Source organism: Monodon monoceros, unplaced genomic scaffold (assembly GCF_005190385.1).
Source record: "Monodon monoceros isolate NGI ecotype Baffin Bay Population unplaced genomic scaffold, NGI_Narwhal_1 Super_Scaffold_6, whole genome shotgun sequence".
Lineage (NCBI taxonomy): Eukaryota > Metazoa > Chordata > Mammalia > Artiodactyla > Monodontidae > Monodon > Monodon monoceros.
In genome coordinates this window covers 7,434,920-7,458,196 of record NW_021703783.1, presented here as the reverse complement: position 1 = coordinate 7,458,196, position 23,277 = coordinate 7,434,920, and the positions used below count along the sequence as shown (strand labels likewise).

Sequence of the window (23,277 nt, the reverse complement as noted above, 5' to 3'; positions counted from 1 at the left end):
TTCTCACGGTAAAATAAATAAGAATGTTCATCACATAAAGATTATTTCCTTAGAGGATAAAATAAATGTATTGGCTTTATATTCTAGATGTTAAATGAACTAAGAAACTATAAAAATGCATTACGTGGGTTCATTTTCTTTATAAACAAACAAATATAAGGATGGTTGTAAAAAGCAAAAGCTAAGCTTTTAAACAAAGGAGAGATTATCTTCATACTTTGCTTAAAATCTGTGATAAATTTTATTTCTTTGTTTCATTAAATAACTGTATTGGATGAAGCTTGGGAGAATATGTGATGCTCCCTGGTCTACCAAGGAGAGATTTGGGATATGTATTTACATAAATAGCTCTTGTTAAAAAAGAAAAAGATCAAGAGTATTGATTGATTTCATCAAATCATGTCATTTACTTTGTTTTTTCTTCAAGATATTTGAGCAGGAACCAGAGCTAATGTAGCCTCAACATACTATTTTTCAGGCACTTAGAAAATTTGAGCAAGTGGATGAAAGTGATCTGCAATTGATTTTTTTATACTGGAAGTAGTTAATATGTTACAGAAATAAATGGTTAGCCATTTACTTTTACTGCCCATTAGGCAAAATAAAAACCAGTGATTCTGAAACAAGAACAGAGTTCAAGGAATCAAGGACTCAAGAGTCCCATTCTTTCCTATTCCTCTCTACACCATGAGGGGATGTCAGCTGCCTAATCCAGTCTTGATTCTGCTTTCCTTGCTCCTTCCCAGAGATGCTTCAGCTACCTCCAAACCGTAAGCAACGTTTCCAGAAAAGTCTATTGCCCTCCTCTTCCCATTGTGTTATCAGCTTCTTGATGTCTGTCTTTTTACTTATTTCCTGATTCCGTCTGAAATTATCTGTTGTTGAAAAAGCTCAGAAGTGTTGATAAATTGTTAGTGCACAGGTGGTAAAAGGCATACTCCAGTTCTAGAAAACTCAGAGATATAGGGCAGTAACATTTGTGAAACATTTACCAAATAAGATTATAGAATTCTACAACATTCATCAAATAAGAATATAGTATTCCTACCAAGAAAAGATAAATTCGTTTTTGACTGGTGCAAAAGGCTGCAGTGTCTTGGCCATTGTAAAGTGACTCAGTGTCTGTATCTTCCCCAAGGTATTCCCAAGATAGATGCATGACTTACAGACAAGCCAGGGTTTGTGTGTCATTTCACTCAATCCTTCAGCAAAACTATAAGGGCTGGCATTAGATTTGAGAATATACAGATTAACAAAATGTGGCCCCTGCCCTTAGTACCTCATAGTATAAAAAAGAGAGAGATGGTGCACAGCGAATGAAATAAAATGCAAAAACAGAACCAGGCATTGTAGGATTCTGTGAGAATACTCAGAGATAACCTAACTCTTCATGGGAACTGATACAAGGGAAGGGGCATGACCAAAGTCCACATAAGAAAGTTGCTTTTGAGGTGAGTCTTATGAAGCCAATAGAAGTTTTCCAGCTAGACCAGGACACTCCAGAAAGAGAGAGAGTCACGGGCCAGCAGAACATCATGAAGTGCAGCACATTTGGGTGATCGTAAACGATGAGCGAACCGCCACAGGAGAATGTTTTCTTCTGCGTGTATATTACCATGTATGTGGTAATATGTCTGTTGATTAGCCTAGTTTTTCTTCCGTCTCTAGAGAGTGGAAGAAAGAAAAGAGCTAAGGTTGCTTCTGAAACAGTAGTGAAAAACGATTCAGCTCCCCTCCGTGTATTATCGTTATCTCTTAATGTTTCCTGGAACCAAGAGGTTTGTGATATCATCCATATGAAACCCAAGGCCACGTGTGGATAGGTTTTCTCACCGGTTTCAGTGATCATTAACTGATTCATAATATTGTTTGTTACTAAAAAAATGGAAAGTTTTTTCTGGGTTTATTTACATATAACTGAGAACAAAAATTGTAAGATATTCAAAGTGTACAACACATACATATTGTGAAAGGATTCTCCCCATTGAGTTTAATCTATCACATAGATTAATCTAACGATTAATCTAACACATCTATCTCTCAAATATTTATTTGGGGGGGGTGAGAACACTTAAGTTATGTTCTCATAACAAATTTCAAGTATATAATTTCAATTATGCAATGTTATCGACTATAGTCACCATGTTATATAGTACATCCTCAGACAGACCTTATTCAACTTATAAATGAAAGTTTGTGTCCTTTTACCAACCTATCCCTATTTTCCTCCATCTCCCATTCCCTGGTAACCATTTTTCTACTCTGTGTCTCTGAGTTTGACTTTTTTTTAAAGACTCCGCATGTTGTAAGAGATACCGTCAGTATTTGTCTTTCTCTATCTGGTTCATTTCACTTAGCATAATGCTCTCAAGGCCCATTCATGTTGTCATGAACAGCAGGATTTCTGAATAATATTTGTGTGTGTGCATGTGTGCGTGCGCATGCGTGTGTATGATCACATTTACTTGATTCATTGAAAATTTCTAAATTTGAAAATTATTTCTATACAAAATATATAACAGCTCATGGAGTGCTTATCCATAACTTATGAATAGGTTTACTAATATCGAGAGTGAATATTTCCACAGTATAGGAGAAGCATACTGATGTTTAACTTGGTAGGGGTTTTCTGAGTTTCTAAGGCCTTCTGGTTTGGTCTTTGAAGAATATACTCCTCTCCACTCCTCTTGAAATCTGGCTCTGCTCTCTGATTGGTGACGATAGCAAAGATCATCTGGAAAACAACCACAGTAATGATGTCTTTTTAACCCTTCCGTGGTTGACCCAGACCCCTCTTCTCCACAGGCAGTACCTGGTCCTGGTCCCATCACAGCTGTATGCTGGCGTTACCGAGAAGGCCTGTGTCGTGCTTAATCACCTGAATGAGTCAGTGGAACTGACAGTAACTCTGGAGTATGAGATGCAGAGCAGGAATCTCCTCACAGACCTGGGGGCGAAGCACTCCTTCTACTGCAGCTCCTTCATGGTCAGTATCCCTCCTTGGGAAAAGGGAGAGCATTACAGAGAGAGCATGTTAGTTGATGCCTTGCATTCTGACCCCCAACAATAAAAAAGCAAAAGGAAGAAAAAAATGAGGAGTACAGAGCAAATTTCAAATTAGAGTCTAAAAAGTTCTACTGAATATACTTACATAATATTTACAAACAGAACTGGTGCAACATACAAAAGATAATAATGGTTATAGGAAGGACTTCTATAGCCATTATTATCTTTGCTCTTAAAGTAAACTTCTAAGGAAAATAATGTTCATGCCATTACAGATATAAACACATAGATTCATAAAGTTAAGTGACTTCTCTAAGATCTCGCAGATGGTTGATGGTTAATGTATTGTCCTTGTAACCTTTAATTAACTTAAAGTATTAAATAGTTAATCATACCAGCTTACTGCCAACAATAATATGTAATGCTGTTTTTGACCGTTGAAAAATAAAATTTAATAATTATTTTAATACTACCATATTGCCGTGAAAATGTGAGCTTGTTATTGCCTTCATTGTCATAACTAGTTGAAGAATGAGTTCATTTTATTGCAATGACATTTTTCCTTTAGTCAAATCAACAATTCGTTGCTGTCATGTTACACGATCATAATAATCTATAAAAAGAGGGGACATCACCTTTGACCCTATCCCTTACTAATTTTCACGGGACTAACCAGAGAAATGAGAAAATCACAAACTGACACATTCAGAAGTGGATCTGGGCAGATTCTTCAGCTCATTTCGGTTTTACAGATTCCGGAGTCGTCATCTTCCTCAGCGTTCGTCACTGTGCAGGTGAAAGGGCCAACCCAGCACTTCATAAAGAGGAAGCGGATGCACATAACAAAAGCAGAAAGCCTTGTCTTTGTTCAGACAGACAAACCCATCTACAAACCAGGACAAACAGGTATAAAGAACCAAATGAGTGAAAAGCAATTCGAAGGGTTGGAGGTGTCGTTCTCTATTAATTTATGGAAATCCTGGCACGTTGTTATCTGTCTTACCACCCTGAGTTCCCACTGGAGGGTTTCATGAGAAAAATCTCTATGTTTCAGTGAGATTCCGCATTGTCTCTGTGGATGTCAATTTTCACCCTTTGAATGAAATGGTGAGTGTCACAACAGTGGGTAAGATTGGCAAAATCGTAAAACCTATTCTTTTGGAGAACCGAGACCAACATGAGATTCTTAAATCTATCACAGAAAGATCTCGAAAGTGTATCGCTGCTGAAGAATAAGGGAGATCAGTTCATCAACTACATTTTTAAAACAAATGAAATATTCAGTTAAAATTATGCCCTTAAAGACTCAATTATTTTCATTGAACTGAAGAAAATAAATGCATTTCATTTCTCTCCTAGAGAAATGGAGAATTTCTCAGAGATTAACATCATCTGCAAAGTAAACTATTATTCGAACCTTTTCACCTAAATGTAGGTTTCTCAGTTGTACGTTATCTCATTAAAGGGAAGCCATGACTTCTTAAGAGGCGTATGTCCCAAACTAAACATATAAAGTGTTGTGAATGAAATGGAGCCACATTTCCTCCTTTGGACAAGAAGTGAACAGGCTTACTTCCTCTGGTCCCGGTACTGTATTAAGGCTAATGTCATGGTGTTCTCTTTCTAAACTCTATCTCGCACTCATACTATTTCTTTCTTTTCAGTTCCCGGTGGTTTATATTGAGGTAGGTAATGTATTGTGTATCTCGGCTGGGATGAGGCCTCACTGCCAGTTGTGTTAACTTGCCTCGCTCCACCTCCACCTTCCCCACTGGCACTTCACCAGAACTAAATAAAACACTGTTTTCCCTGTCTCTCTTAAATCCTGGGGAAAGCAGATAAGATATAAATGAAGGAACAAAATTCCCTGAGATGATGCAATTTAGTGGCTCTTCCAATATTTCTGAACAAGATGGGTATGCATAATCTCAAAAAGAGGTGCTATCAGCTGTCATATCTCATAGCTGGGAAAGATGTCCTTTGCTCAGTCTAGAATTCCTAGAAACCTTTGCTAATACCACTGGTGCCAATTTACCAATCAGCTAATTATCCACCTCCCAATGTCACTCTCCCTGAAAAGCCGTTCCTCTACTCAATATTATATATTTCAGTTGCTTCTATGAACTTGTGATGTTTTTACCTACAGAATCCCAAGAAGAACCGGATTTTCCAATGGCACAGTGTCAATTTGCACTGGGGACTCAACCAGCTCTCTTTCCCACTCTCAGTGGAGCCCACGCTGGGTCCCTACAAGGTCATACTGCAGAAGGAGTCAGGGAAAAAAATAGAGCACTCTTTCGAGGTGAATGAATATGGTAAGAATTCTGCATGTGTCCAAGATATTTATGACATTAGACAATGAAAGATTGGATCATTTTTACATGTAGGTGACAAGCAAAAATCTAGCATATAATAGTTGAAAATCAGCAAGGCTTTTTATTTATTTAAATATTTGCTAAGCTCGTTTCATGCACTATCTCATTTAATCCTTAAAGTAGCCCTCTGAAGAGATCCTATACCTTCTCCAGTTTACAAACAAACATATTAATACCAGAAAAGTTAGTAATTTACCAAAATCACAGAGCCAACAAGAAGCAAGAGAAATTTTAATAGTTCCATCTGACCCTATTCAAACATCAATTGTTAACCAATACATTATGTTATCTACATGCATCTCTTGATCTATATCTTATAACAGGAGGTATTTCCTGGGATTACAACCTGGCTTTGTGTGACCTACATGTAATCTACTCTAATAATAGTAATCAGACATTGAAACCATCTTATTAGTTATCAGTTATGCGGATTTTCTAAAGTTAAATATATCATGCCATGGATAAGGAGACCTATCACAAAAACAGGATTCCCAAAACTCACCAGAACTGCCATGAGAACTATAGAACAGGGATTCATTATAGAAATAACAAGCCTTATACACAACTATGAGAGAGGCTGGAAAAGTCAGAGTCCAACAGGAGGAGATGGTCGATCAGAGGAAATTACTAACCAGTCCTCCTGAAGCATTGGTGGGGATGGACAGATCAGAACTCACAAGGGCACCTTCACATGCCAGAGTGGAACACGAAGGGAAACTGACAGAAGAATCGATGGAAGACTGTTACCTCTCCCTACCTACCACTCCAATACTTCTATAACCAGGTGCTGATGGTGGGCCTAGGGTCTCTGTGAGTCAGCAGGGTTTAGAAGTTGGGAAGGAGAGAGCTGGACACAGAGAGGGAAAAAATAAGGACAAACTGGAAACTGCTGGCCCCTCTGTACCTGTAACCGCATCTAACCATGGGGATCTTCAGAGACTAATGATGCTACTTTCCTCCCACCTTTGAAATCTTGGACAAATTCAGACAAGGAGATTCTAGGAACCATAATACCAGCTTAACCAACTTAACATGGTACCAACTGCCCACGGTTATGACGGCATCTCCTTTGCCAATAGTGTCCCTGCTGCCCCTTATTGTAATTGAAATCACTTTATGTGACCCTTTGTTACAAGGTTCTGTAGTAGAATCATTACTAATGCTTACAGGACCTCCTGCCCACTTTCACCATCTTTTTTCTCTTTTATTGATAACAGTTTTGCCCAAATTTGAAGTCCAAGTGAAAATGCCCAAGACTATTGGTTTTCTAGATGATGAATTTGTGGTATCCGTCTGCAGTCTGTGAGTTACATTTTTTTCACCTCATTTCTTTTTCCCTACTTTATTTGTATTGCCCATAATGATCACTGGACTTTGAAGTATTTTAATTAGCGAAGGAATGACTCTCTCCCCAACTTGTCTGAACTCAGACTAGGGAGCAGGGGTGGTGGCATACAACAATTTTACTGCTAATAATAAAATTATTAACTGAGCACTTAAAATGTGCCAGGCAATGTTTTAAGTGCCTTGCACTTATTTACATTTTTTTCTTACACTAACCCTATGAGATGGGGATAATTATCCTCATTTTACAAATGAGGAAACTGCAACACATAAAGGATAAAATAACTTGTTCAAGTTCCTACAGACAGTAAATTCCAGAAGACTGGAATTTAAATCCAACAGTCCACTCCAGACCCTGAACTCTTCACCACTATTCTATATTGCCTCTGAAAGTAAAAAAAAAAAAAAAAAATCTAGCTTCATGAAGCATTTCTATATTTCTATATCCCACACACTGGGCTAAATTGAACCTGGGTCATCCAACTCTAGAGCCCATGCTCATAGATTCCATGTTATTCCATGTCCTATTACCTCCATTTTTTTTACAGTTCCCAATTTCTTAAACTATGGAAAGCTAGCAAGAAGCTCCGTAGACCCTCTGTCTTAAAGGCTGGATATATAAGGTAGAATTAAAACTACATGTCATTTATTTCTTCCCTGATTAACTTTTAGTGCAGTAGAGTACCCCCTACATGCACCAAGGAGGTTGATTGTACTTCTTGCTTCTAAAAACAGCATATAAAACATGTTTTCATTCTTCTCACCAGCTCTGATGCTATAAATTTTTCCATCAGAGGGAAAGGCTTTTGATTCAGATTTAAAGATAAGATTCAACAAAGTGATTAAATTTAGTAAATAATTTATTACTTTATCAGCACTTTTTTTGGAGGGGGAGACTATAAAAAGAGGAAGCTTGGGGCTTCACAGTTTGGGCAATAAGTCTCTGACCTAAGTCTGCATCAGAATCTATGGATGTTTTTAGTTAAAATGTAGATTCCTCAGCTCCACCTCTAGAGATTCCAATCATAAATCTGAGGAAGGATTTGGGACTCTGACTATCACTGCATATCTCAGGGAATTTCAATGTGGGTGGTGCATGAAGCATACTTTAAGAAACAATAGACTAAGTTCAGCTTCACATCATGTCTTAGTCTGTTCAGGCTGCCATAACAAAATACCACAGACTGGGGAGCTTATTAACAACAGAAATTTATTGTTCACAGTTCTAGAGGCAGGTAAATCCAAGATTAAGATGCCAACATGGTCAAGTTCTGGTGAAGGTCCTCTTTCTGGTTCATAACTGGTGTCTTCTCCTTGTGTCCTTACATGGAGGAAGGGACAAGAGATCTCTCTGGAGCCTCTTTTATAAAGGCACTAACCCATTCATGAGAACTTCACCCTCCTCCCAAAGGCCTCACCTCCTAATACTATCATCTTTTGGGGTTTAGAATTTCAACAAGTGAATTTGGGGGGGACATAAATATTCAGACCATACCACATCACATCTCTCCATCATATTTGGCAGAATCTGACTGTCATCATGATACTGTTCACTTATAATGTTTTTGTTCTATAGCTAGTGCTTTCCCATTTAATTCCTCATTTATCCTCTTAAAATATACGTGAGTTAGGGAGGACTTAGAAATACACTGTGTATGCTTCCCTAATTTTTTTCCTAAAACAACTTAGGAGGTATTGGCAAAGGTAGAATCATAACCTAGATAATCTGACAGCAGAGAAAGAAGGAAATAAGGCAGTTTTTTCTCAGATCTTTCTTCCCTCTCAGCTGAAGTAAAACTTCAGCTGAGAGGGAAGAAAGATCTGAGAAAAAACTGCATTGTTACTTTTCCATTTGGAGGAGTTTCAAAAAGTATTTCAGTATTCAGTAAGTATTTTCTCTTAGAGTTGTAGATAATTAAGACGCAGTTTCAGAATAAGTGCTTCTAAAGTACAGATGCTTTGGAAGGAAATACAATTGCTGTCAATGAGTAAGATGGGTATATGAATGGATCAAATCCTGTGAAGAACATCTGAGTTGTTTATGTTAAGTATTTTTTGTATGACTCTTTACTGTTACAGATACACATATGGAAAGCCTGTCCGTGGTCTGGTGACAATTAATGTGTGCAGAAGATATTCACGATACAGTTCTACCTGCCATGGAAAACATTCACAAAGTATCTGTGAAGAATTTAGTCAACAGGTATATGGAAATCACCCTCCCCAGGACACTAACACCAGATCTTGTTTTCTTGTGGCTGATAATAGAATAGAGAATACGATACAGTACAATACAATATGAGAGTAGTGTTTGAAATAGTCACCTAGGAGAAGTGTGGAGTAAGGGAAACATTTTAAGATTGCCTGGCAATGATCGGAACCAACTTGTGGGTGGGGCTGATGGATTTATAATGGTATTTGGCCAGTTTTGTAATTTCCTTCTCACCGCAATTGACATGCCAGGTATATGGGCATACAAGGATGTGGAAGTCTCCAAAGTTGGCTTTTATCAAATATAATAGAAGAAGAATGTGACAGATATTAAGAATTGGGCTAGTGGGAGAATCAAATGACACCCTATGGAATCTACCCTGCATAGAGGAGACTGAAACCAGCATCAGGTTAAGGAGAGGGGGACTGAGAGGGATGATGAACTGGAGGCCTCGATTACATCAGAAAAAAGTGGAAACAAGAATAACTAAGGGAAACAGCAGTAGGACACGTTTTAAAAAATGAAATGAATTTTTGAATACTGATTTGTATTTTTGAATACTAATGAAATGAATACTGATTTCAGGGGAAGAGTATATATAAGTCCAGGGTGTGGCAATGTGAGCGGACACTATAAGGGTGTGGAAAAGCAAGTTATCAAAGTTGTAGAGACCAAATAAATGAAAGGCTAGGGTGGTGAATATGAAGTTCAAGATAAACATCAAGGGCTTCCCTGGTGGCACAGTGGTTGAGAGTCCGCCTGCCGATGCAGGGGACGCGGGTTCGTGCCCTGGTCCGGGAGGATCCCACATGCCGCGGAGCGGCTAGGCCCGTGAGCCATGGCCGCTGAGCCTGTGCGTCCGGATCCTGTGCGCCGCAACGGGAGAGGCCACGACAGTGAGAGGCCCGCGTACCGCAAAAAAAAAAAAAAAGATAAACATCAATAAGCAAGATAAACATGAGGGAAATCTAGCTGCCCAAATCCTTACTATTATCAGGGAGACTAGGATTAATTTCTGTTTTCAAATGAGTCATGATATCTGCATATAAGTACATTAAATAAGATTAAATTTAATTATGCAATAAATATTTTCATGTAAATAAGTACAAAAATGAAAACAAATCTTTATTATAATATGAAACCCGATGTTTAGTTTAGAGATCTAATTGCTATAATGATTCATCTAGTCAATGAATATATGTTTTTTTTTTAATGTCCTAGATATCAAGAAAACACAGTTAAGAAAATACAGTCCCTAGTCGATATTTAGGTGGAGGTCATTACAGAGGCTCCTTAGAACATGTTATGTCTAAGCTGAGTTTAGGAGAGCGGCAACTGTGGGCCAAGATCGGAATGGAAGAAAGAATGTTATTTGAAGAACAACATACACACACACACAAAGAGATAGAATTACAAAATACCATGGCACATTGGGGAAACTCTAGGAAGTTTAATGTGACAGAAATGGATAGGCTTTTGGAAGAGAGGGGAGAAGGCAAAGGTTGGCAATGATTAACTCAATGATTAATGAAGAAATTTTGTATCATTTGGGGGCTTGGGAAAAGATAAGCACCCAAAAGATGGTCAGAACATTTGTAAAATTTCCTTCTGTGGCCAACACAAAATGTTCATAGGTTGGTAACTGACTTTTTTTTATCACAAATCAGAGGACCCAGGAATTCTCTTCCTTTCTCTTCAGGCAGACGAGGAAGGCTGTTTCACACAACTAGTAAAAAGTAAAATATTTCATCTGAGACAAAAAGGATATGACATGAAATTACTAGTGGAAGCCAAGGTCAGAGAGGAGGGAACAGGTTTGTATTATTTTTAAATATTTATTAATTTATTAAACATTTATCAAACTTCCATTCCATGTAAAATGCTTTATAGTTTCTGGGGACTATGACAATGACATGGCTTCTGCCTTCAAGGAATTAGGAATCTAAAAAGAAATTATATATATGGCTATGTATATATGTATGCATGTATTATATATAACCATAATAAAATTTCCGTAGGAAATGTAAAAAATAAGGGCCAAATGAGCATGGAGAGAGTTAATTCTAATATAGAGCTGAAGAAGGCTTTGAAAAGTAACATTTGAGCAGATTTGAATAGAATGGATAGTATTTTGAAAGATAGTGATGTACCAGGAAAGCATAATAGGCATAAAACAAATGCGTTCAGTCCCAGAAGAATCTTAAAAAAGTAGGCTGGTGCTAAGGTGTTTAGAAAAGTAAATCATGTAGTAAAGAGATCAGACTTTATTATGAAAAACATTGGATATCTTCAGATATATTTAAGGAGAATGACCTAAATAAATTGATTTTTTAAAAAAAGTTAATTCCAGCAGGCATGAGAAGGACAGGCTAGATGAAAAATGTGTTACAATGTGATACATCAGAATACTATTCAAAGGTGACCCCAAAGATTACAACTTGGGGGCCAGGGAAATGGAAATGTCATTAACCAAGATAAGGAAAAGATGAGAAAGAGCTATGGTGATGAGAGTGTGTCAAAGATAATTCATCACAGTTTGGAATATCAAAATGGAAGTTGATTCATTCCATTCATGTCAAAATGAACTTCATTTTGACAATTTCAAAAGGAAGCCAGAACAATATCAGAAGGAGAAATGTAAATCTGAAACCATTCTCATTGTGTCCAGATCCTCCTAAGAGTAAATGCAAGTGTTCTGAAAGTGAGCTCACTTAGCACTGCTAAATTGAGGCTAGAGGCAGACAACGAGGGGCCCAAGAACAGAAACAACTGCAGTTAGGAAATAGTATCAGATAAGTCAGCAAAATAAAACTAGAAGTCACAAGGTTAGGGGAAATAAGGACAATTTCTTAGATGCCACTGGTAGGGTTTCAGTGATACTTATGTATGAAGTAATTCTGAGAGTTCATTTTGATGAGGTCTGAGATGAGAATACCATATTGGGGGAAAATAAAGGATCTTTTAGACTTGATAGAGCGGTGCTTTAGATGATGGAGTTAAAATACAGATCACACTTCACTGAATGGAAGAGCACCGGGTATTGGCTATACTTTTCACCACGTGGTAAAAAGAATGTTTTTGCTGGGGAAGTAGTTTGTGATAGAAATTTAAGAATATTTTTAGGCCAACGTGAAGAATCAAGATGTATGCAGAAAGTTGTTGGGGGAAGACGTGGATGTGAAATAGACACAAAGATACAGCAAGATCCCAGAGGAGATGAGGTGAAAAACTTCTCAAGAACATGTGTGGAACAAGCAGAATATTTGTGAAAACAGAGAATTGAGGAAGTATGGATAACAATGATTTTCTAAGCATGAGAAATTCTGGAAAGACTAAGAAAAGAGTATATGGATGGTATTTTGTTATAATAGAGTGAAAATGGGATGGAAGTATGAGGTGAGCTGAATATATGGAACAGTTCAACTTCACTGAATTATTTTTCAGGGTTGGAATTAACTGGACACGGATCATGTAAAATCACAAACACCTTAAGCAAACTGAAATTTACTAAAGTGGATTCACATTACAGACGTGGGCTCCCTTTCTTTGGGCAGGTAAAGTAATCTTTTCAATATAATCATAATTGGGGGGATGTGGCTTTTAAGAAAACAAATTTTTATATCACAAAATCAAAATTTATTATAAAAATGAATATTTATTTAGAGTAAGAAAAGAATATAACAAATTACAAATTTGAGGGCTTCCCTGGTGGTGCAGTGGTTGAGAGTTCGCCTGCCGATGCTGGGGACACGGGTTCGTGCCCTGGTCCGGGAAGATCCCACATGCTGCGGAGCGGCTGGGCCCATGAGCCATGGCCGCTGAGCCTGCGCGTCCAGAGCCTGTGCTCCGCAACGGGAGAGGCCACAAGAGTGAGAGGCCTGCGTACCGAAAAAAAAAAAAAAAATTACAAATTTGAAAGGCAAATATTGTCACAGAATCCCCCCAAAAAAGCATATTCTTACTAATTAACTTCCTAACACACCTTTATAATACACTTTTCCTGTATAGTTTGGCTGCATACTCTTTGATTGCCTCTTTATAAACAATGATTTTATAATATAATTTTCTATAGAAAGAATAAGATATTTTCATTTAGTGTTTTTATTATTGTTAGTTTTTTGATTTTTTTTAGTTTCAAGGCTCAATATTCATAATAATATTGCTAAATTATAAGACTGATATCCAAGTTAGTAAACTATCAAGGAAATGTAAGATTTCTAGGCATTTTACATTTTATTTTGTAGTAACTAATCTTTGAATTGACAGTTTACAGGCAATTTCCTCATTTTATTGATGTATACGAATTTGATATTGTCTTAAGGTATTCCAGTATTTTGTATCAAATTGGCAAGAAATTAATAATGGGGCAAGACCATTTCAGGTCAAGAGAAAAGCATGAGAAAACTGAAGACTTGGAGGATGAATATGACTTGGCCAGAAATTTAAGAAAGATGAGAGAACAGCCAAGGCTGTAGGTGTACAACAGCTTTTTCAGGATCAAAGAACCAAGTGTGTTTTAGGTTATGTTCAGAATTTTGGATTGAGAAGTTACTGAAAGTTTTAGGGAGAATGACATGAGCAGTGTAGTTTAAACTGTATAGAGAATGGTTTGAAGCAAGGACAGAGCAGCAGAGGGTGGACTGCATAAACTTAAATAGAAAGATATAGGAAACCGGATGGGAAAAAATATTGTGGTTTTAACTGGAATGGAAGCAGTAGATTTGGAGAGAAGTAAATAGGAATAAAAGATGTTTAGCAGGGGAAGGGTTAGCATTTGGCAATGGGTTAGATATAGGCACTGTTATATATAGGCAGTGAAAGAGAGAACATGACCAAAAAAATAAGGCCCTACATATTCCTGCATAAATTACCAGATGGACAGAAGCCCTATATACTAAGATAGAGAACACCAGAGATGAAGAAAATTTGGGAAGGTAACATCATGAGTCCACTATTGGCTGTTCTCAGTTGAATGCTCATAAGTTATCTAAATATAAATGTCAAAAAGAAAAATATTTTAGAGCCCAGAAAACAAATCTTATTTTCATATTCTAAGATCTTCGTTAAGTGACAGTGGCCAAGGCGTCAAGAGGCAAATACGACAGAGTAGAAAATGTTATTGCTATATAACACCCGGAACCAGCTATCACTTTCCTATTTCTAGGTTCTTCTAGTTGATGAGAAGGATCAGCCAATCCCCAATAAAACTGTAGTTGTCAACGTGGATGTACTTGCATACCGTGCCAGCTTTACTACGAATGAGCATGGTTTGGTGAACATTTCCATTGATACCAGTAACTTCACATCTTCTTTCATTTCAGTTTTGGTAAGTGGGAAGGGGCATCTGGGACTAAAAAGACACAGATCACTGGGCCACAGAATTTAAGGGTACATGGGAAGCAGGTGAACTCCAGAGAGAAAAGAAAAGGTGATAAGACTAAAGCAGAAATTAAGCAATGTGGAGAACTAAATAATAAGAAATGAAAAATTCTCTGTCAGAAACTTTTACTTTAGATAGACTCTGTTTACAGCATGATCTAGTTTCAGGAGACATTTAAATATTAGAACATCTTGATAGTCTCTTGAAAATTCAACATTTTTACAATTTTATTACAAATTAGATTTTGCCTTGTTTCCTTGTTATACCACTATTTTTGTTTTGTGTTAAGGGTATGAAGAAAAAGTAATTGATCTTGATTATGAGTGAATAATACCTACTAAATCAGTATGGTGTAAACTTAAATAAATTTAAGGGAAAGTTGTTTAGAGATTATACTTTATTTGGGAAGGCAGCTTATAATGAAACCAAGTAAGCATGATTCTTAATAAAATCTTCAGTAAATGACAGAGTGACCAATATATACATAATATATGTTAATAACAAATAACCTACTTAAGACCTTTATTCTATCCATTAGGTCACTTACAAGCAGAATAAACTCTGTTTTGATAACTGGTGGCTTGAAGAATTTCACACACCAGCACAGCACACTGTAAAGCATATTTTTTCCCCAAGCAAGAGTTATGTTCACCTTGAACCTGTGGCTGGCACCATGGCCTGTGGGCAAACCCAGGAGATTCGGGCACACTACATCCTGAATGGACAGATTCTGAATGATGAAAAAGAATTAACCTTCTATTATTTGGTAAGAATAAAGGCCAGTGTAGCTCTTCCTAATTATGTAGACCCTAAAAAGATAGAGTTCCTATCTAAGTAATGCTCTTTATATCAATATAATGTTTTTATGAGTGAAGAGAAGTTGTTTCCTAACAAATTAATGCTTTAATTTTTCATTTATATTCTGGTCTCCACTGAAACTTTTAAGTTTTTTTTTTTTCTGAGTTCCAATGGAAAATTATTGAATGGAAGAGGAAAGAGCTTACGACAAATGCCTTGTTAGACAAAAAAGATTGTTTTTCCTAGAACCCAGTAGATAAATAAGCAAAGGATAAAAATCAAGAACTTAACCAATAGGAAATAAAAATTATAAACAATCTTCTGGAAAAATGTCAATTTAACATTAATTGGAGAAGTGAAAATTAAAAGAATAAAGCAGTAGTATTTTATTCCTATAAAGGTTCTAAATAATTTACAAAGTTCAAGAACCGGTGTAACTGCAGGGAAAAGTACATTGACAGGCATATTATAAATTGATATGATCCTTTTCAGGTCAGTATACCTACTGATGTACAAACATTTAAAATATTCAAAGCTGGTAGTTATCCAAGTAAGTCTTTTTAAGAAGAAAAACTTATGTGTAGGAAATTCTGTATAGGAACATTAACTATAAATAGTATTTTTTTAATTCTATAAAAAAGTGAAAAAATTGACATTAAGTTAGAATCTTAGCTTTATTGCTTCCTAGTTATGGGACCTCAGGTAATTTACTTAATCTCCTTTGTAAAGAGAAATGTCAATCATCTCATCTGAATACTGAAGATAGTATTTATACTTACTTCATAGAGTCATAGTCAAAACTAAATAAAAATCTTAAAACTAAATTATTTAGTTCAGTACCTGGCACATAGAGAGTGTAAATACTTTTAGTTGTTTTTTTTTTTTTAAATAGAGGCAACAATAGAGAATACTTACATATATTTTATACCTGCCTTCACTATATATTGCTTTGCACATAACAGATGCTTAAAATATTTGTTGAAAGAATATGTAAATTTAAAATATTAATATTCAAGATAAGTAGTAAATTAAGTAAAATTCTAAAGCATTGTAAAATTTTATGTTTCTTATTTAAAGTATGTTGTTTGAAGTAAAGTTTATTATTTAAACTCTATGTATAGGAAAATATTGAAAGAGAAATTTAGTGAACAAAAACAACGTCTGGGTTGAAGTAGTGAGTTATTATTTATTTGTGTATTATACATATGTTTAAGTAAGTTTAATAAGTACCCTTTAAAATGATAATACATGTATTTCCCTCTGCCTTCAGATCAAAGCAAGAGGAAGCATCGCTCAGTCAGGAGCCCATGTGTTGTCCATTAAACAAGGAGAGAGTAAGTACTTTCAGGATTTCCTATTTTTTTTTCCTATTTTCCTATTTTTTCTCTCAAATTGTCAAATCCTAAACGTTTTAGCAAGATGAAGCTATTTCTTACATTGGAGGAAATGGTCACCAGCTTTCTTCCATCAACCAAAGTTGAGGAAGCTGATAAAAGAAGGACACTAGGTTCATTTTAGTCCATTTAGAACTCTTTTATAGCATTTCTATATTGTAAATTTTATTTCTAAAGTAAAATATATTCATTTTATTATTAAATTTTTTAAATGCAGAAAATAATTGAAAAATGCAGAAAATCTCCAAAGAAAAATTTTACTCTGTATGTTTTTGTATTAGTTTCCTATTGCTTCTGTAGGAAGCTCTCTGGCTAAAAACCACACAAATTTATCATCTTATAATTCTGTAGATCAGAAGTCTTACGGGCTAACATCAAGTTGTGAGCAGAACTACATTCCTTCCGGAACTCTAGGAGGTTACTTGTTTCCTCACCTTTTCCATCTTCCAAAGACCTCCTGCATTCCTTGGTTTATGGCCTCTTCTTCCATCTTCAATGCCAACAACACACCATCTTCAAATCTCTCTTATATTCCTGCCTCTCTCTTTTAGATCATACTCTCCTTCTAGATATTCTTGAATCATAAATATCCATTGATATCTGTTATCCCAGGAAGAATAACTAACTTTTCAAGAAATAATCTATTATGAAAAGATAAGTACATTTAGTCTCTTTATTTGTTACATGTCCCCAGGCTAAATCTCATAAGTAGCTTCCTTTTTTTCTGTTCATTTGAATAGTTATAGGCTATCATTTTACTAAAGCAATATTTATTAACAAAGCATATTTAGAAAGATCAAAAAGCCCATTCACCCAAGGCGAGTCAATACTTCCAAGAAAAAATAAAGAATATGTATTGTAAAATCTCTCTTGCTAAAAGTTTTTTTTATTGCTTAAAAAAATTGAATTCAGGCACTCAAATATGGACAGTCCCTCTAATTCTCCATTTAATCATTGATTTTTATGGGATTGATCATTATATTGGTTTTTCTAGAGCAGGTAAGATTGTTCCTAATAGCATATCAAAAATCAAACTGCCTCCTAAGGCAATTTCTTCAAAATCAGTTCCTGTAATAGAGTTTAAATTCTATATAGTATACTGAGTATCTTGAGAGGTGAAATGGGGAGAAGGAAGTGTCTCTCTAAGAAAAAATACACTTCATTTTATTTGATGATGACTATGTAAATGGTTGCTTTTCCATTTGTCTTTGATTTCTGGGAAACTCAGTGTTAAATTTAAGCACTCTAGTGTTTAACCATCTGTTATAGCTTTTTTTTTTTTTAAAGGGAACTTTATTTATTTTTGGCTGCATTGGTTCTTCATTGCTGCGCATGGTCTTTCTCTAGTGGCGGTGAGCGGGGGCTACTCTTCATTGCGGTGCACGGGCTTCTCGTTGCGGTGGCTTCTCTTACTGTGGAGCACGGGCTCTAGGCGCGCGGGCTTCAGTAGTTGTGGCTCATGGGCTCTAGAGCGCAGGCTCAGTAGTTGTGGCGCACGGGCGTAGTTGCTCTGCGGCATGTGGGATCTTCCGGGATCAGGGCTCGAACCCATGTTCCCTGAATTGGCAGGCGGATTCTTAACCACTGAGCCACCAGGGAAGCCCTGTTATAGCTTCTTAATAAAATTTATTCCTGCCTCTGTTTAACCCTGCTTGAGAAGTCCAATTTCATATGGTTTCAGTATCATTGTTTCAAATTTATTTTGACCCTGCTGTTTTTGTGTATTTTCACCACAAGCTGCCCTCAGATCTTCTATAGATACAGGAAGGCTATAGTTTTTAAAGAAATTTATGCTACAAAGATAAAACAGAACATTTATGAGAAGATTAAGCAGATACATGAATTAAACACTAGGTAATTCACACAGAAAGTAACCACTAAGATAAATGCATTGAATTCTTTTATAAAAATCGGAGGCATACTGTTTTGTATGTGATTATTTGTACCTGTATCTCCGCTGTGTTTTAAATGGCCTGAAGGTAGAGACTATGCTGCATTCTTTGACTTGGCCTCATGCATATGACAAGAACTGTGCTGATTGGATCATAGATAGAGATCATTAAAGGTGTCTAAAAGTTCTTCTCTCTTGAATTCTTAATAAGTCTTTTTTTTAATTTAAAAATAGAGACATTCACTAAATGTTCTTTTTTACTTCCGCAGAGGAAATGAACAATTTAACCTACATCTTTAAGGGAAAATGTCATTAGTTCAGCATATATTTATTGAATACTAATGCACGCAAAATGGTATAAATGCAAGTCTTACTTCAATATGCTCCAAATGTAAATAAGTTAAATAATTTGAGAACCTCTTCTTTATAAAATTGAAACTCTTCCCTCTTCCTAATCTATGATCTTGAACTTTCTTTACTCTCCAGTGAAAGGGGTATTTTCCTTCTCCTTTCAAGTGGAATCAGACATTGCTCCTACAGCCCAGGTGCTTATTTATACTATTTTACCTAATGGAGAAGTTATTGCAGATACTGAGAAACTCGAGATTGAAAACTGTTTTCCCAATAAGGTGGGTGTTTTGTTTAAGTCCAGTCCTTTTCTTCATCTCCCCTTTTGAAGTATGGAAAATAAGGACCTTATGTACATTAAAGAACTGCCATGTAGTGCTCCTAAAACTTTCTGCCAAAGGACCTCTAAAGGAAAGATTGACGCTAAGCCCTGGGAGGTCTAGAGGAGTAGTTCAAAGCAGGTGGCCATTAGCACAGTTTTTTCTCTTGCTTTATCTGAAAATTCATGTGGAATTCAAAATATATTCTACAATTAACCTTTAATAGTTTTAATTTTGAAATGTTTGTTCCCCAAATTTTCAATTAAAAATGATGCTTCACAGTGATGTCAGTTTTATTCTATCATATCCCCCTGACACGCCTCCATGTACTACTGCAGAAATCAGTAATTTATTGTGAGTTAAATTCACTTTGAGTTTGAAACAGAACAGGGGTATATGTGTGTATCCCATTTTGAGAAACATAGCCTGGGCACTCTAATAATGACTATAGCATAAAAATCTAAGTTGCATATGGGATCTTTTTATATTTCCAAAGAATGCATAGCTGTAATGAGAAGCCTACTGAGATATTAATAAGCTTTATCCCAACAGAATTTTCTGGGTAATCTTAACATTAACAATCAACTAGGATCCACAGACTTCAGATATATTTTTTAAAATATACCTACAAGGACTCTGACATGAGTTTTATGAAGATTAAAACAATATGCATTTACAGGAAGTGAACATTTCTGCAATGAGAATTATATTTAGATTGTCCTTTGTAACATACAATGATCTAAGAAAATACACAGTGGATTCTGAATAAATTTTCAACTCCATCTTACTAAAGAATGCTATTAAACCTGGACAGGTGTCCAAGAGCATCATTTGTGTTCTGTTTGGATGTTCTGTGTGTTTCATATAAACCTAGAAGAGACTTTTGCTTCAAGCTTCAATGTCTTTATTGCTAATCATGGGTAGTTAGTTTTTTGTTAAACCTTGGAATGCCCACCTTATGCTACAGCTTTCAGCACACTTTACTCATCCCAGCAGTGGCTTCACTCTGGTGCCAAAACATATGACAGCTTCTGTGTCATATCATAAAACTTCCACATAGAAGCAAAAGTCCATGGACATTATATTCAATCACTTCACATCAAATATCTTTTCACTTATCATTGATCAGAGATGGAGATAAGCTATGATAAATATAGATGAAGATTTTTGCAGTATTCAGAAGAAAGTTGACTATGTGTTTAAAAGTTAGAGAGTTATTAAAGTTAACAATTAAGGACCCTAGAAGTGAGACATCCTGACAGGATGATGAGCAGAGTAAGAAGTGGGTTGAGAATGTGAGGAAAGATCCAGGTCTGTCTGAGACCTGTGTTTCTTTAAACCAATATACTTTAAATAATTTTTTGATCTTTGTTGTAAAGAGGAAACCTGTTTTCTATTCACCATCCATATACCACTTTCTTATTTTAATAATGACAGGTTTATTATATACATTAAATACTATGTAACAGTTTAAATTGTCTGTTATTCCTAACTGGAAATAATTATTCATTAAGGATAACATTGATTAATATGGATAGGTACAGGCTCTCAAAATATGCCTTAAAGTTCTTTTCTGGTTCTCATATCAGTAGAACATGTTACATTTTCAAGCATATCCATTTCTTGGTTAGGAGTATTTTCAGTGATTATAATCTCAAATAACTCACTTGTTCATTTGGTATGGACATTCACAAACATATTTTAATGAACTTAAATTTTCTAAAACTAAAAACAAACATATTTAAAATAGAATTCTCCAAAAGCGGTGTTTTCATAATATATTGAACTACAGAGATGAATACTACTGCACCTTGAGGATAAATCAATTAATTTTTTTCATATATGTCTTATGATATACATGAATCCAAAGTGTTACATTAATTCAGTAGACCACATAGCAGATTTTCATAGTTAAATCCAGCAATCCAAGTCAAATATTATTTAACGGAATGTACTATTTCCTTGCAGTCCAAATCAGCTTTCAGTTCAAGAACCTGGAAGCTTAACGGATGCTACTGCAGTAACTAAATTCCAAATTATTTTATAATTTACTCAAGATTCTACTCAAAACATTCTAACATAAACATAAGGAACCAATAGATTCACTTACTGATGAATTTCTACTGGCTAAACCAGTCAAAACTCTGAAAAAAATTATGCACATTTTTCATTATTTTGTAGTTCTCATTCTTTATTCACAGTCCTTTGAATATTGTCAATGAATTAACTCTTAGGATGCATATTAGATGTTTAGTTTTTTAAATTAATGAGTAAATTCCTGATCCTGATAAACAGTACTACACCGCTATAGAATGCCAGGTGATTAAGAGGGCCAACTGAAGGAGACTTCATCGGCTGGTCTTAGAGGTGGAACAGGATTTTTCACAGCCCCGTGCAAACTGCACACATTCATCACAAAAACACTGCATGGAGATAGGTATGTATCTTTGTTAGCATGTGCATTCCAATTCCCACTCAAGTTTCTCTTTTACTGTGATCAACATCAGTTTATATTTCACTGGTTATAAAGAGAGTGGGAAACGCTGAGTTAATCGAACCACATTTCCAGTTTATTCCAGAGATGGTTAACTGGTAGTCGTCAGGCAGATTCACCTCTTAACCCTTCTCTAACATGGATGAAGAGAAAGGAAGTGTGGAAAGGACTAGTCCTACCCTGGGGTAGAAGAGAGTTTTAAGATTGTAACAATTAGAAAATGTGTGGCTATAATCATATCCTCTTTACAGGTAAATTTGAGCTTCTCTTCAGCCCGGGGCCTGCCAGCCTCAGATATCAACCTGAAGGTCACAGCCGCTGCTTACTCCCTCTGTGCCCTCCGTGCAGTGGACCAGAGTGTCCTGCTACTGAAGCCTGAAGCTGAGGTCTCACCTCAGTCAGTGAGTCCCGTTTCAGTCTTGCATATCAGAAATTGCACACATGATGTGACCATTTTTGGAAGCTGGAAGTTATAACTGCAAAGGACAGGTTCTTCACAGTGTCAGGCATAGTGTAGTAAGTCACATACGAGTTTGGATTCAATTCAGTTCCAAAAAAGACATTGCACAGTGTGCTTCACACAGATCATCTTACTTCATTCTCTGCTATAACGTATCAAAGAGTGAGCAGTCTCGTTCACTACTACATTCCCTGTGCCTAGCACAGTCCTTACATGTAAAAGATGCTCAAAACATTTCTTTTTTTTGTTTTTTGGCAGTGGGGGAGGGCCACACTGCATGGCTTGTGGGATCCTAGTTCCCTGACCAGGGATTGAACCCACGCACTCGGTAGTGAGAGTGTGGAGTCCTAAGCACTAGACCACCAGGGGAGTCCCTCAACACATTTTTAATGAACGAATAAATGAATAATAATTCCTTAACGTGGATATTATTACCTTAATTTTATGAATGAAGAAAACACAGCCAGCATAAATTAAGCAACTATAGAAAGAACATGCCAAAACTATATATATATATATATATATATATATATATTTTTTTTTTTTTTTGCGGTACGCGGGCCTCTCACTGTCGTGGCCTCTCCCGCCGCGGAGCACAGGCTCCGGACGCGCAGGCTCAGCGGCCATGGCTCACGGACCCAGCCGCTCCGCGGCATGTGGGATCCTCCCGGACCGGGGCACGAACCCGTGTCCCCTGCATCGGCAGGCAGACTCTCAACCACTGCGCCACCAGGGAAGCCCCAAAACTATATGTGAAAGGTGGGATTTGAACCAAATTTTATTCAATGTCATGTCTAACACACCACAATTCAAGCTAGTATGTGAAATGCCAGGTTTTTAAGTCTTCTCTAAAAAAACAGGCACTTACTCATTGGTTTTAAGTACGGACAAAAGAGAGTTTCCAACCAAACTTGTCTTTTAAAGATGTTTCTTATAATGAAGAACTTCCAAAAGGGCCCAATAGTTTACAATCTTCATTGTCCATTTATTTATTTAACGAATATCCCCTGCGTCTGGATTACGGGATAGATACTGCTCCAGGAATAGGAGTTTTTATGGTGAACAATCAGATGTGGTCTTTGACCATTTTAGACGTATAGTCTTGTGAGTTATTAAGCAAGCAACAAAAACATATAATAGTTCTAAATTTTGATAAGTATCATTTAAGGAATAAACAGGATGTTGAGCTAAAGAAAAGAGTTGAACAATCTTTGATATAGTGATTAGTGGTGTCTTCTTAGATTGTCAGATAATG

At 36.3% G+C, this 23,277-nt stretch overlaps 1 protein-coding gene across 1 annotated transcript in view; it reads left to right on the top strand.

Moving 5' to 3' along the window:
* Positions 1-287: 287 nt before the first annotated feature.
* Positions 288-23,277, top strand: part of LOC114885306 (pregnancy zone protein-like) — a 41,780-nt gene continuing 18,790 nt past the window's right edge. The window contains exons 1-15 of the mRNA XM_029204992.1: positions 288-770; positions 2,806-2,986; positions 3,759-3,912; positions 4,061-4,113; positions 4,671-4,691; positions 5,153-5,321; positions 6,599-6,683; positions 8,805-8,928; positions 10,637-10,751; positions 12,382-12,491; positions 14,102-14,263; positions 14,856-15,083; positions 16,386-16,449; positions 18,887-19,029; positions 21,814-21,963. Coding sequence (XP_029060825.1) covers positions 688-770; positions 2,806-2,986; positions 3,759-3,912; positions 4,061-4,113; positions 4,671-4,691; positions 5,153-5,321; positions 6,599-6,683; positions 8,805-8,928; positions 10,637-10,751; positions 12,382-12,491; positions 14,102-14,263; positions 14,856-15,083; positions 16,386-16,449; positions 18,887-19,029; positions 21,814-21,963 — 1,842 coding nt within the window. The 5' untranslated portion in view covers positions 288-687. The remainder of the gene's footprint in view (positions 771-2,805; positions 2,987-3,758; positions 3,913-4,060; positions 4,114-4,670; positions 4,692-5,152; positions 5,322-6,598; positions 6,684-8,804; positions 8,929-10,636; positions 10,752-12,381; positions 12,492-14,101; positions 14,264-14,855; positions 15,084-16,385; positions 16,450-18,886; positions 19,030-21,813; positions 21,964-23,277) is intronic.